The sequence below is a fragment of the Drosophila sechellia genome, chromosome 3L (genome assembly GCF_004382195.2).
Source record: "Drosophila sechellia strain sech25 chromosome 3L, ASM438219v1, whole genome shotgun sequence".
Taxonomy (NCBI): domain Eukaryota; kingdom Metazoa; phylum Arthropoda; class Insecta; order Diptera; family Drosophilidae; genus Drosophila; species Drosophila sechellia.
In genome coordinates this window covers 19,874,916-19,887,049 of record NC_045951.1, presented here as the reverse complement: position 1 = coordinate 19,887,049, position 12,134 = coordinate 19,874,916, and the positions used below count along the sequence as shown (strand labels likewise).

At 42.9% G+C, this 12,134-nt stretch overlaps 3 protein-coding genes across 6 annotated transcripts; 2 read left to right on the top strand and 1 right to left on the bottom strand.

Annotated features, from left to right (window-relative positions):
* The first annotated feature begins 897 nt into the window (after positions 1 to 897).
* LOC6616293 (F-box/WD repeat-containing protein 4) lies at positions 898 to 2,687 on the top strand. Its single transcript, XM_002040621.2, has 3 exons — positions 898 to 1,169; positions 1,231 to 1,815; positions 1,989 to 2,687. The coding sequence occupies exons 1-3, from the start codon at positions 964 to 966 to the stop codon at positions 2,431 to 2,433; spliced, it is 1,236 nt and encodes a 411-aa protein (XP_002040657.2). The 5' UTR covers positions 898 to 963; the 3' UTR covers positions 2,434 to 2,687.
* A 59-nt stretch (positions 2,688 to 2,746) lies between these two features.
* LOC6616292 (pantothenate kinase 3) lies at positions 2,747 to 10,082 on the bottom strand. Of its 3 annotated transcripts, none has more exons than XM_032718094.1 (7): positions 9,668 to 10,082; positions 5,737 to 5,915; positions 4,383 to 4,675; positions 4,188 to 4,313; positions 3,947 to 4,123; positions 3,756 to 3,891; positions 2,747 to 3,700 (listed from the first exon to the last, which is right to left on the bottom strand). In XM_032718094.1, exons 1-7 carry the CDS (start codon positions 9,711 to 9,713, stop codon positions 3,404 to 3,406), a joined length of 1,254 nt encoding a protein of 417 aa, XP_032573985.1. In that variant the 5' UTR covers positions 9,714 to 10,082; the 3' UTR covers positions 2,747 to 3,403. The 3 variants fall into 3 exon arrangements, with proteins under 3 accessions (XP_032573985.1, XP_002040656.1, XP_032573984.1); XM_002040620.2 differs by lacking the exon at positions 9,668 to 10,082 and adding an exon at positions 7,660 to 8,271; XM_032718093.1 differs by lacking the exon at positions 9,668 to 10,082 and adding an exon at positions 6,581 to 6,934.
* Positions 10,083 to 10,406: 324 nt separating this feature from the next.
* Positions 10,407 to 12,128, top strand: LOC6616291 (charged multivesicular body protein 7). Of its 2 annotated transcripts, XM_002040619.2 has the most exons (4): positions 10,427 to 10,994; positions 11,051 to 11,270; positions 11,323 to 11,532; positions 11,600 to 12,128. In XM_002040619.2, exons 1-4 carry the CDS (start codon positions 10,524 to 10,526, stop codon positions 12,040 to 12,042), a joined length of 1,344 nt encoding a protein of 447 aa, XP_002040655.1. In that variant the 5' UTR covers positions 10,427 to 10,523; the 3' UTR covers positions 12,043 to 12,128. The 2 variants fall into 2 exon arrangements, with proteins under 2 accessions (XP_032573989.1, XP_002040655.1); XM_032718098.1 differs by lacking the exon at positions 11,600 to 12,128 and having other exon boundaries at positions 10,407 to 10,994; positions 11,051 to 11,274; positions 11,323 to 11,396.
* The last annotated feature ends 6 nt before the right edge of the window (positions 12,129 to 12,134 follow it).

Here is a 12,134-nt window from a genome sequence, read left to right as displayed (position 1 = left end):
AACTTTAGATTGCTGCAATTGTATGAGTACGTGTGCGTACGCACGCCGCATATTTATGTGCGTAAATCGTATATTTTAGACTTTTGTCCCCAAAATGTGCAGTTGCGGACTATTTCGTGTTTGGTATTGCAGGCGGCTTACATCAATGGTGGGAATCTTTCTAAAATCAACCCTAAATTTCTTATCGAATGATAAAAACTCATTTTCCAACAATGTCATTTATCGCAATAGTTCCCCGAAGTCTAGCCTTGATGCTTAACCTTCTACACAAGCAAAATTAATAAATTTATTAACCATTTTCCATGAATTGTATTTTCTTGGATTGCCTTGACACAGCCGGTGGATATTGCTAACCATTGAAAAACCAAAGCTTAGATAGTAACATTTTAAAAGCTTTATTGGCTAAAGGGGTGGTAGTAATTTACTTGCACTTTTAATCAAAATTTTCCTTAGTAATATTTACTTCAAATCTGTAAATCTATACACTAATTTCCTGTTGGTGAAATTAAAAAAAAATATAGTCATCAACATGGGAAGTGTTTAAAAAAAACTGTTTTCAAAGGTCGATGAAATTAAGAAGTGTTTCATTATTCTTTAAATTTCACAATTTCAGGTCAAGTTACGTCAACAATGAAACATAAGTGAAGATTGCACTGTTTATTAGCTGAGGGAATTCTATAAATGAAAAATATATCGATTATTCGAAATAATGAAATTGTCTGAGATCTATATATTATAAATAAACTATGAAAGAATAACATTTGATATTCAAATTAATAATTTAAAAACACTATTAAAGAACACACGTTTGAATTTAATTATTGACTGCTGTCAAACTTAACGGAAATTTCGTAGTGTTGCAAAGGTAACGCTAGAAGTGGATTAATCGATATACAATTTGCTTGCTTTTTGCTCGGAAATCGAGGGAATATGAGCTAGATTCACGAATTAGAGGTGAAAGATATGATGGATGGATCCCGCATGAGCTTGAAGGATCTGACCATCGACTGCCTGCTCCGCATATTCGCCTATTGCTCGGAAAGGGACCTACTGTCCCTGTGCCGGGCGGACCCGGCTCTGGAGTATATTATTGAAGCCTACTACTTCCACCCACTGACCTACGATTTGCTGCTCTGTGGCCACCGGAATAATCCAAGGATCGAACAGAGGTTGTTAAATGAAAATCGGATAATAAACTCAAGATAATGTACTCCTTTGGTAATCTCCTAGAAACCGAAGACGCCTGACAAACTATGAACGCATCGAAGTGTCAAGGAACTGGGTTAGTGGCACCTATTTCGAACGACCCTACTTCCACCATGCCCAGATGTTCTTAACAAAACTGTGCCTGGAGGCCGACTTTCTGTACATCACACATGCCTGCTATCTGCGCAAGTACCGACGGGCCAGCTATGATGCACTGCATCGTCGCTTCGACGAGGAGATCTGTACGTCCGCACAGACCGACATCTCCGATTTCGTCAAAAAGAATGAAACCATATTCGCGGGACGGGTTTGTGGATCGTGCTTCCACTACGATACCGATAGCATGGTGATGACGGAGCAGAGGATGCATCCGGCCAACGAGTACTTGTACTGCGTAGACTTTGTCAAGGATCTGTACGCAACCAGCACAGATCACTGCTGCAGACTGTGGCAGCGTGCGGAGGAGTTTGGAATGACACATTTCGATCAGGTGATGAATCTGCCGCACGCCTTTAGGTCTCTGGAACTGAGTTCGGATGGCCAGTGGCTGTATGGAGGACTCTACACTGACGACGGTCGCCATGCCCTGAGGGCAGTCCATGTTGAAAGGTAAGCCCTACCGTCTATTAGTTATGGATAAATGTTGTTACCATTGAAATCTTATTTGCATCTTATGTGTTTTTGCTGTTTAAACATTGAACAAAGTAGATTTATTATTTGATTTACATGTTATTGTTATTATTTGTGTTATTAACTATCTTAAATAATTTCTTCTTTATCAGTGGCGAGGAATTGGTGTTCAGTTCCAAAACAATGTCAATTTACGACCTGAAATTGAAAGATGACCAGGTCATTTTCACTGCCAACTTCGACAGCACGTTTCGGATGTTTGACCGACGCGTGGATCGCGATGTAGCCATTTGGGATGATCCGTTCGACTCCTCCTTCTACTCCTTGGAGTACGATGGTCTGCATGCGGTGTTGGCCGGCACCAACAGACATGCACGGGTCAACCTTTACGATATAAGAATGAAGAAATACGTACAACTGTACTTTCCGGGAAGGACGCGGAATCATAATGGCTTGTCGCCAGTGTACAGCCTCGCCTGTGATAACCAATATATGTTCGTGGCCACCGATCACAATCTCCGCGTCTTTGACTTTAAGGCGAGCTGTGGACTTCGAAGAGACTACAGCAATATTGTGTACAAACGTAGTGATAATTAATCACATTGATCACCCATATTAAAAATATGCCAAATGTTATACATTCAATATTTTAAAGAAACCAAATTCGCCGTACAAATATACATTCAAGATGTCTGGTGATTTCCCGTAAAGCCTACCATTAGTTCTCATCAGAACAAATCGTATCTAGTTTATTACGGAATTGGTTTAGAATAACACCAACCTTAACAATAATTGTATAAGTTGGCAAAGGTAGAGAGAAGGCTTTTGATAATAAAATTAATTTGATACAAGAATATCGTTTAATTGATGTGAAAGACTATTACCGTCATGTTTTTAAACTGCATCAACATACCATTAGTTTGTGTAAAACAAGTTTTATTGACCTGTCCACAAATTGGATCCTATCATAACATGACCACAAACTTATATTCTAAAAAGAAAACTTTAAAACATCCACTTAAAGCATGTACAAAAACGTTAAGATAATAACTTAAAAGAATGCATGAATTTTGCCAAAGGACAAGGGCATATCATTAGGTGGATGCTATACCTGCTCTTTCGTTATTTTGTTGTGCGCCAAACTTTCAATTGCGTTTCTGTTCTCAAGTATTTGTAATACTTTTCCGAGAGCTAACATCTATCACTGTAGAATCGAAACTAAAAACTACCGAAACTGACGAAGATAGCGTGGTAGTAACATATGGTAAAATGTTACGCGGCCAAAAATTAAGACATAAATTGTGGTTCGGCATTTGATCGGGCCAAAATTCGTTGCTTTCTAGCAGGCACTTTATCCATACATACGTAATTTCATGCATTTACAATTTGTGCGTCATCGAGTTACAACTAAAGCCGAGAAAGAATTACGATAAATACCGAGATAAACTGCGAAGGATCAAAGTCATTGCCATTGCCATTGCCTTATCGATCTTAGGTCTACTGTACATGCACTACAATCGGCTGGCGCACGTTGGGTGCCCTTGGGAGGAACATGTGGTTATAGCGACTATCTAGTGGAGTGTTCGCTTGTGGGCGCCTTTTCTGGCGGCTCGTCCGCAGAAGAAGACGTCTGTGCTGCTTCTCTAGCTGAATCGGATTCAGTGTGGATTGAATGCTCCACTCCGTCGTTAAGGGCGGCAGCCAGCTCGCCGTTGAACTGCAGCAGGCAACCCAGAGCCCCAAAGTATCCCTCGTGCTCCAGGAAGAGACCCTTCATTGTGCCATTAGACCAGAACTCCATTGCGTAAGCCAGCAGCTTCATGGAAATGGGGTTTACTCGCAGAAAGTTGCCCACAAAGACGACCTGAAATGGGTTTGTTGCTCAGTCTATGATGCATGTAACAAGAATTGATACTTACCCTATCGATCTTCTCATTCAGCGCGCACATCCTTGCTATGGAGCCGATATTATTCGTTATGGTGACCAGCGTGGCGTTGGCCAGATCTTCGCGTGATACCGAAACCCGTTTGTCGTTGAGGTGCATCTGGCCAAAGCTAGAAGTGGAAAATTCGTAACTGGTACATGGCCCTTCAATTCTGGCTTTGCTACCTTGACGCCACCAAATCGCCGGGAAGACCAAAGCGGTTGTAATCGCCGCCATAAATGTCCTTAACTAGCTTGTCCACTTTCCTATTGTCACCCTTGGTGGCCAGTTGGATGGCCTCTTCGAAGGATGTGCAGCCGGTGAGTAGACAACACAGGCCGAGGAATGTACCGCCGCCCAAGCTGAACGAGACATTTTATTTAGCATCGTTGCACTAATATGTAATTTCATGAAGAGCAGTCTTACCTCGTGCCCGAAATGCGCTTGTAGTTGTCGGGACCGTAGACCGCCAGGATGGAGACTCCGGATCCGACGTTCACCAGAATGAACGGAAACGGTTGGGAGAAATTGAACTGCTGCTTCTCGCTTTTACTACAAATGGTAATGGTATGGTAAATTAGAAACTAGCGAATCCTTGAAGCCAGCACTTGGTCCACTTACAGAATGTCACGTGCGTTTTCGTAGTAGTAGCACTCCGTGCGATTGTGCAGATCGGCGAACAGAATGCCCTTGATGAGCGTGTCCAGCTCGTCGAATTTGGCAAGCTTCATGTTGACTTGGTCGCGGAAATCCTGCTCGAACTTGAAGGCGCCCCCGCCGGTGGCACAAACCGTGGTCACCAGCTCGGCCATGCCCTTCTGCTTGGCCAGCGATAGAAAGTTGCCCATGTCCGTGGTCTGGAAGCGAATGAAATGCAAGGAGCCGCGTCTTTTGCGTATCTCGACATTGTCCATCTGAAAGGCGATAGGGATTGCAAAAATCACTTAGTGCGCATAAATATTAGTTATTCTAAAAATAATAATATTCTTTCCATCTTTAAAAAGGCATTCAATCGTATTCCAGGCGGAAGAGTGAAAAATGAGCTACGTAAATATGCAAATTAGACTTCTGAACCTATTACAAAATTGAAATGAAAAGTGCAAAAGTCAATGTTCACTTCGCGAAAGTGCTGTCCAAACTGTTACTAGGTTATAAAGCGGTGTGATTATACGATCGCCATTAAATTTAGCTATCCAAAGTCTAAGTGAAAGGGTAATTTGTACAAAATTGAAAATTAAACCCGCAACAGCGAGCGTCTGTAAATTGACATAGTTCTTTAGAAAGTGTTCAAATTTTGGCCTCACTCATTGAATAACAAACTATTTTGGCGCGGGGCATTTACCCCGAGGTTTTAAATAAACAATTAAAACATTTTGTTTTAATGATATATTTTGCCATATATTTTGCCTGCAGAATGATATATTTTGCCATATGCTCTCTTAGGATTTACTAAGGCAGCTTAAAAGTTTATTGAAATGAAAATAAGACAAGCAAACCATCTTGACAGTGAATACCTTTCTTTCGAAGGTAAACAATGGAATCTCATTAGTGCTAGATAAGCGTGTGGTACACCGAAAACAAAAACAGACCACCAATTGGGAATGCAGCAAGCTCTCCCGATGGTATCAAGATTGTGTCGCTAAACGTCTAATCAACTTGGTTACGACTCAGATTAAGTACATCAATGAACTAATCTATCAGCACGATTTTGCTTTCCGTGTAGGCGTGTGTGCGCGAGAGTGAAGGTCACAGCAGAGGCACTCACACTCGGAAACCCTGGCACCCGTACGCATTTGAAATCACCAGACGACCCGTTCCGACCCGCACAAGATGACTTGTTGACTGGATGGCGGGCAAATATCGCGACTCGGCGCGCTGGGATTGATAATATTTGGGTGATAATACCGATGCTAATGGTTTGCTTTTCTTTGTTACAAAATCGCACATCCACATTCCCATAGGTCGCTCATCTCACCTGTAGGTGCGTATCACGATGTCCGGTTTTGCCGTACGCCGAGTTTTTGGTCAAGTAGCGTCGGATATTCCGCAAAATGCCAGCCTCGCGATCCTGCTCATCCGGCGTTATGTCCTTGGGCTCGAAGTAGACCAGCTTGGTGAGGGTTCCGCCAATGTCCATGCCAAACCATGGCATCGCTGTAAAGGCAGTATATTGATCATAAGGTATATTTGCAGGATATAGTGTAGCTAGTTAGTTAGTTCCCTAAATTTAAGCGTATAAGCATGACCCACCCACATCTATTAAAGTAATAGCAGCAATAAGCGAGGCGTCTTTTTTGGTGGCCCACTTGTGGCGCAAACATATTGTTGTGTATTATTGTGTGGATGTGTTGTTAATATTTCAACTGTCAAATTTTGCTTAGTTCCTTGTTTTCCACATGTGTGGCATTGCAACACTTAATCACATCTGATCTGACTGACTTGTAATCAAACCTGTCTGAGTAACAACTGCGACAAACATGTTCGGGAAGCTTGTGAATCGGATTCAATGGCAAAGCAACAAGTTTCAAAACATTACAAGAGCAAAAAGAAATCGAACGCCAAAGGCTAGCTAAAACTAAATGCTTGAAAGCGGTTCATGCTCATGGTGTCAAGATCAAATTGGCGCCAAACTGTGTCACACTGCCGCCTGCTAGAGGTTGCTCTATCGAGGCGAGGGTACTTCACAGAGTATACTTATCGGATACAGTAGATATCGTCTAAGGTAGCACCAGCAGAATGCTTTTATGTTGTGATAAACTCAAGGCTTCCCCGCATGGGCCATTTCTTCGCCACGAACTGGACTTTGGAAGTGCACGCACCGCTCTTGATGATGAGATCAAAGATCGATGTAAAATGTAGCGCCTCCGGCATTGTGTAACCCTTGGAGCTGTGGCGCTGCTGGTTTATTCCGCTCGACTATAGAATCGGCTGCACATAACACCGACGTGTAATCACTGGTAAACGCGTTTTACTTTATTTGACTTTCCAGTCAGCCCAGCCCAGCCCAGAGACCCGGGCAACGCGTATGTCGAGGTGTATATTTCACGGAACCACGGAGCTTTCAATTCGATTGTATATGGCTGTGGGTTCATTACGAGCACAGTGCGCCTGTATACTACGTTGGTTTGCCTAAACCGGAAACATTTCACTCGGGCGCCACGGGCAAGTGCGACACGTCGATGGCTCCCACTGACTGACTGACTGGCTGACGGATAATATATTAGCCGTAAACAGCTGAACACTGGCGAAATGGGCAATCGACTCGAACTGAACGCATGTGCGCCGCGCTCGGGTAAACACACCTTTCTTATCTGCCCTCCGGACACGGCACGCAACTTATCGGGCGCTGGTATTGCTCGAATTGACCATTTGGCGGGCTCAAGCCATTTTTTTTATAATACAGGTGTACACTTCAACCGAATTCATCCGATCTCCACTTGTCGATCCGAAAATCGCGGGGTCCCCCAGGACGTTTATCTAATCAGTTCTTTAACTTGTACTCAGAATTTAACAATCTTAACTATAAACTAGATGGAGTCAAGAGGTTGGTGGTTTTTACTTTCTCGACAAGTACTTAATTTTGCGGCAAAAGTTAAAATATTATTCCCTACAAGGGAATACTAAATAACTAGCTGTGGGTTCATTGGACGATACCTATGGCCACTGACTATGGCATTCATTTGGCCTTAAAATTATATTATATAAAATCATTTCTAGGGGTTTTAAGTGTTAAGTGAATTTCAGACATTGCGACGCATTTCAATCCATCTAATTCTCAAATCAGGCGAATTAAAAGCGTATTTAAGCACGGTTTAGCACTTTTTACGAAGGAGATCGGATTTGACCAATGTGATATCTGATATTCCAAAACCTTAAAACATATTATCCACCAACTTACACATGAGCTCATCGCCTTGGGGAATCTGGATGGCGGGATGCGGTAGTTCGGTGCAGGCGGAGGACGAGGAGCAGTAGCTGTGGCACCTGCTGCGCTCGAAAAACGCTGGTTCCGCCTCCAAATCGATGGGATCTGCGCTGCCATCCAAGGCCGTGGCGATGAACTTGCTCTTGGAACCCAGAGCTGAGCGCCACGAAGCGCGCCATGAGTTTCGTTTCGCTGAGATCACAGGTGAGGTTGGCGGACTGGGGCTGGTCGATTTCTTATCGTTATGCAACTTGAATATTTTCAAATTGAATGAGTATTTCGAGTTGCGCGTGGGGACTTTCATTTTATTTGCTTGATTATTTTACAGCTTAGCGTTTTGCTGACGGATTTACGGATTTACAAGTTCAGAGGCGGGCACTTATCACAGGCAAGTTGGGTTGGAATAGTGTGGAGTGTGGAGTGGATTGAAGCTTATTGGATTTGGACCATTGGCCACGAAAGCCGCGAAAGATGTTTGTTTGCTCAATTCATAGGTTTCTAAATGGCGATGGCGACAACTGGTGATCGCGCGATGCGATGCGATCCGATCCCATCCGTTGTTGACCGTTCGAAAACAGACGTGAAACGCGTTTGAATGAAATTTTACTGCCCGAAGCGGCGACAGCAGCAGCAGCAGCAGCGGACGCGCTGCGGCTTTCGCATATGTATAAGCAGCTCCAGACGAACTGAGCGCCATGTGTAGTGGGTACATGCCCGTGGAGGGGGAGACACCCATACATACATAGCCTCACCGTATTAATGAGCGAGCCGAACCGAACTTAATCATTACGAAAACACATTTAAAACACTGACAGAGCAGCGTCGACCTAGTGTGAACCCTACGACGTCTGTGGATCGCCATTACGTCCGTCCGCTTTTGCATTTACCTCGGCGACTGGCCCGTGGGTAACTTGGTAAAATTCCCAGCCAATGCATAGTCAATCATCTGGCCATTCATGGGCGAACCTGTGCCTTGTGCCACAACACTCTCTCTGCAGGCGCAGCAGGCGTGATAAGCGTGTGAAGAGCCCTGATAACACGGTCCCAAATGGTTCAAATTCCAAGCGGAGAAACCGCCCGAAAAAGCTGCGGTCCGAAGAGAGCAGAATGTTTGCCAATTCACACACTTGCCTTTGGGGAAAACTACTAGCCATTCGGCAAGTGCAGACACTGATTTCGATTATAGCTTAATTGGACAAATGGGTTTCGCGATTTACAAGTTAATCTTATCACTATTGTGTTGTGCACCCACAGAGCATGAAATCTGGCATCTGGTATTTCGATGAACTGGTTTTGTGTAAATAGCTGACAGTCATAGTAACGTTAGTCATATCTGTGGCAGACCTGAAAATATTATCACATATGCATGCTTTTGCTTAGCATGCAGTTTTCGCGCCACTAAACAAGTGGTCAAGCTAAAGAATTAAACCAAGTCAATAAACCCTCAACCTTGCTCGCAATAATAAACTTATGAAAGTCTTTAAAAGCACCCATTGCTTGGAATAGTTGTTTTCTATATAAAGAAGTCATAGAGAACCGAAATAATTTTCAAATGAAGCTAAATTAAGCCAACAGTTATTAGTAATTCATCCCGAAAAATTAACATCGCTAAGTCTAAGTTCGGGTTTATGCTCTCAGTCATCATGTGATTACTTTCTAATCACTGTTTGTGTTTATCTTGCAACCGCAAAGCTGCCTACTAAAATAGGTTTAGAAAGTTTATAAACAATCAACCATATTTCAAATCTAATTCAACAATTGCATGGTTAGACATATATTTGTTTAAGTAAAAGATAATCTTCTGGGAACTTAGTTCGTTTTTATCTGTTTTTGAACTCCCAACTAAACTCAAATCTCAGATTTCTTGTCAAATCTATATGTTCCTAACAACTTATGGTGAATTAAAACTCCTTCTGCATTGCTTTTGGTATTTGCCAGATGGAGATGCAAGCTTCCAGAATCTTGCGAAATCACCACTTACCCCTCGCCAGCTGATTGCGCAGGTTAATCTGTTCGTCCTCCATCATGATGAATTGCAAGACTTTAATTGGACGGAGTGTGTGCACCGCAGAACAATGGAGAATCGCACGCACTTCAAGATGATCCGACAGATGTTACAATCGAGAGTCTTCCAGGGGCAGCGAGGAGATCTAGGCGGGAATTCCTGGCGAAAGAGGCCAAGAACGTGTCTCAGGGGCTGGGATGTGCTCCTCTGCTCATTGATGCTGCGGAATCCTGGGGCGGCCAAGTTAGCTCCGTGTTCTGTGCATTCCCGGAGTCCTCTGGAATGGTGCTGTACTCTCCAGTGCCAAGGCGGGTTCCACGCACAATCAACAAAAGCTTCAAAACAAAATTTTTGTCAGAAGTTTTTAATCTAGTAGCCTGGCTGGAACAGCTGGTTTGCGATGTGGAGAAAGTTAATCGATATCCAGTTTATCGAAGAGCTCAGTGTTGGCAAGCGGTAGACTTTGTCTTAAGTTGTTTACAATACAAGCTAGTAATCTAAATTTAATTACAACTTTAATTTCATGTGTTAAGAAATCAGTTCTTTAATTTATTTTTTAAAATTAGAAATAAATTTGTATACAAAATTTACATTTTAAATGTAGTATTCCCACACCTTTTATGTCCACCTATTAGCTTTAAGTAAAGATCTTTAAAAAAAAATCTCATTTGATTATCATTCCACTAAATTAACGGCCCTTTTCAAAGTTTTTTTACAAGCGTTGTATACACCTAATCATTTTGCAACACCACAAACCAGCTGATTTGTCATAAACACACAATCACAAAAGACGCGCAATTTTTATGATTCGGATTAAATTCTTGTTTTAAATATGGGCCTTGGAAGCGTTGACAAGGAGAATGAAACCGACCAGTTCAGCTTCCCCGCAAGCTGGCAGGACAGCGGTAGAATGCAGGTGCAGTTCGCCAGGTTTCGATCGAGACATCTGGATGCGGAGGGCTACGACGCAAAAATGAAATTCTGGATGGATTTAATTGAAAAATATGTGAAGTTCAGCGGACGACCAATCTTCAGCCTGCGGGATCTGCAGCTGCTGTTCATGAGGGGTGACCAACTGCCCGCATGCCTGGACACCGTGATATCCGAGATGCACCAGAGGAAGCAGATCCGCTCTCGCAGTGAATTCGAGTACGATCCGGCCAATTCCTGGGGTGGATGGCTCGTCAACAGCCTGGTAAAGCGTCCCCTTTCATGGAGCTGGACGAAAATCAAGCACAGCGTGGTGACGGAGGACCTGGAAGCCTCCGCTTTAATTGAATGGATTCACCTAAATGCCTTAAACGTATGTGCTATCATCCAATAAAAATAGGAATACTACATAATACATAATCTTTCCAGAACACTTGCGATTCCATCGCCGAAAAAGTCCTGTCGGAAAACACTGGAAAACTACTGCACTTTAATGCTTTTAAAACGCTTTGTAAGACTCACGGAGTTCGCGTTTACTCAGACAAAGATCTATGCGTTTGCCTGTTGGCCTTAAATGTTCGTCAAATCGTGGGCCTAGAATTTAAAGTAGAAAAAGGCGTACGCCAAATTCACTTGATCAAAATACCAAGCAAGTTTTAAAAGTTCCAAAGTAGTATGTATTATTAACTATAATTTTACAGAAAAACAGGGCGATGATCTTAATATAAGCCAAGAAGACCAGGCCGTCCACAATCTTCAGAATACCCAAGCTCAGTTACTCAAGCAGTTGGAGGACCTAGAGGAGGAGATCAAGGTGAACGATGGCAAAGTGAGCCAGTACATGAAGGAGAACAAGCGGCAAATGGCAAAAACCTATCTACGAAAAAGGCATCTCCTGGAAAAGAATCATGGTAATCTTTATTGTACAGACCTTATTTTCCTTTAGTGAATAATGTTCTTTGAAATTTTTCTAATTAGAACGTCGCAGTCTTGCCCTGCACAACATCGAATCTCTTCTGTCCAGTGTGGATGAGGCCCAGAAGAGTGGCGTTGTTCTGGATGCCTACAAGATCGGATCAAATACCTTGAAGAAGGTTCTCTCAAATTCTGGATTGATTTACGACAATGTCGACGAAGTTTTGGCCGATGTGCGGGACACTCTCGATCAGCATCGGGAAGTTCAGGACGTAATGTCCAATAGCGTTGTGGAGAACGCGAGCCAGGAAGAGAATCAACTTGAGCAGGAATTGCGTGAACTGTGCGGGGAATCTGCGCCGGCTACGTTCAGTCCACATATTAATAACCTAAGGGCGGAGGTTGTGATTACGGACGAGGAGATGATTGCCATGCTGCAGGATCTTGAGGTGGAGGATGGTACTGTATCGCAATCAAGTGTCAAACCCGTGAAAACTGCGATATAAATGTTGTGTTTCTTTAAATGGCATGTGAACTGCTATATTTCTAAATTTATTAAATTTTATAATTCGTTTTTATTACAAGGAAGAAACGTGAG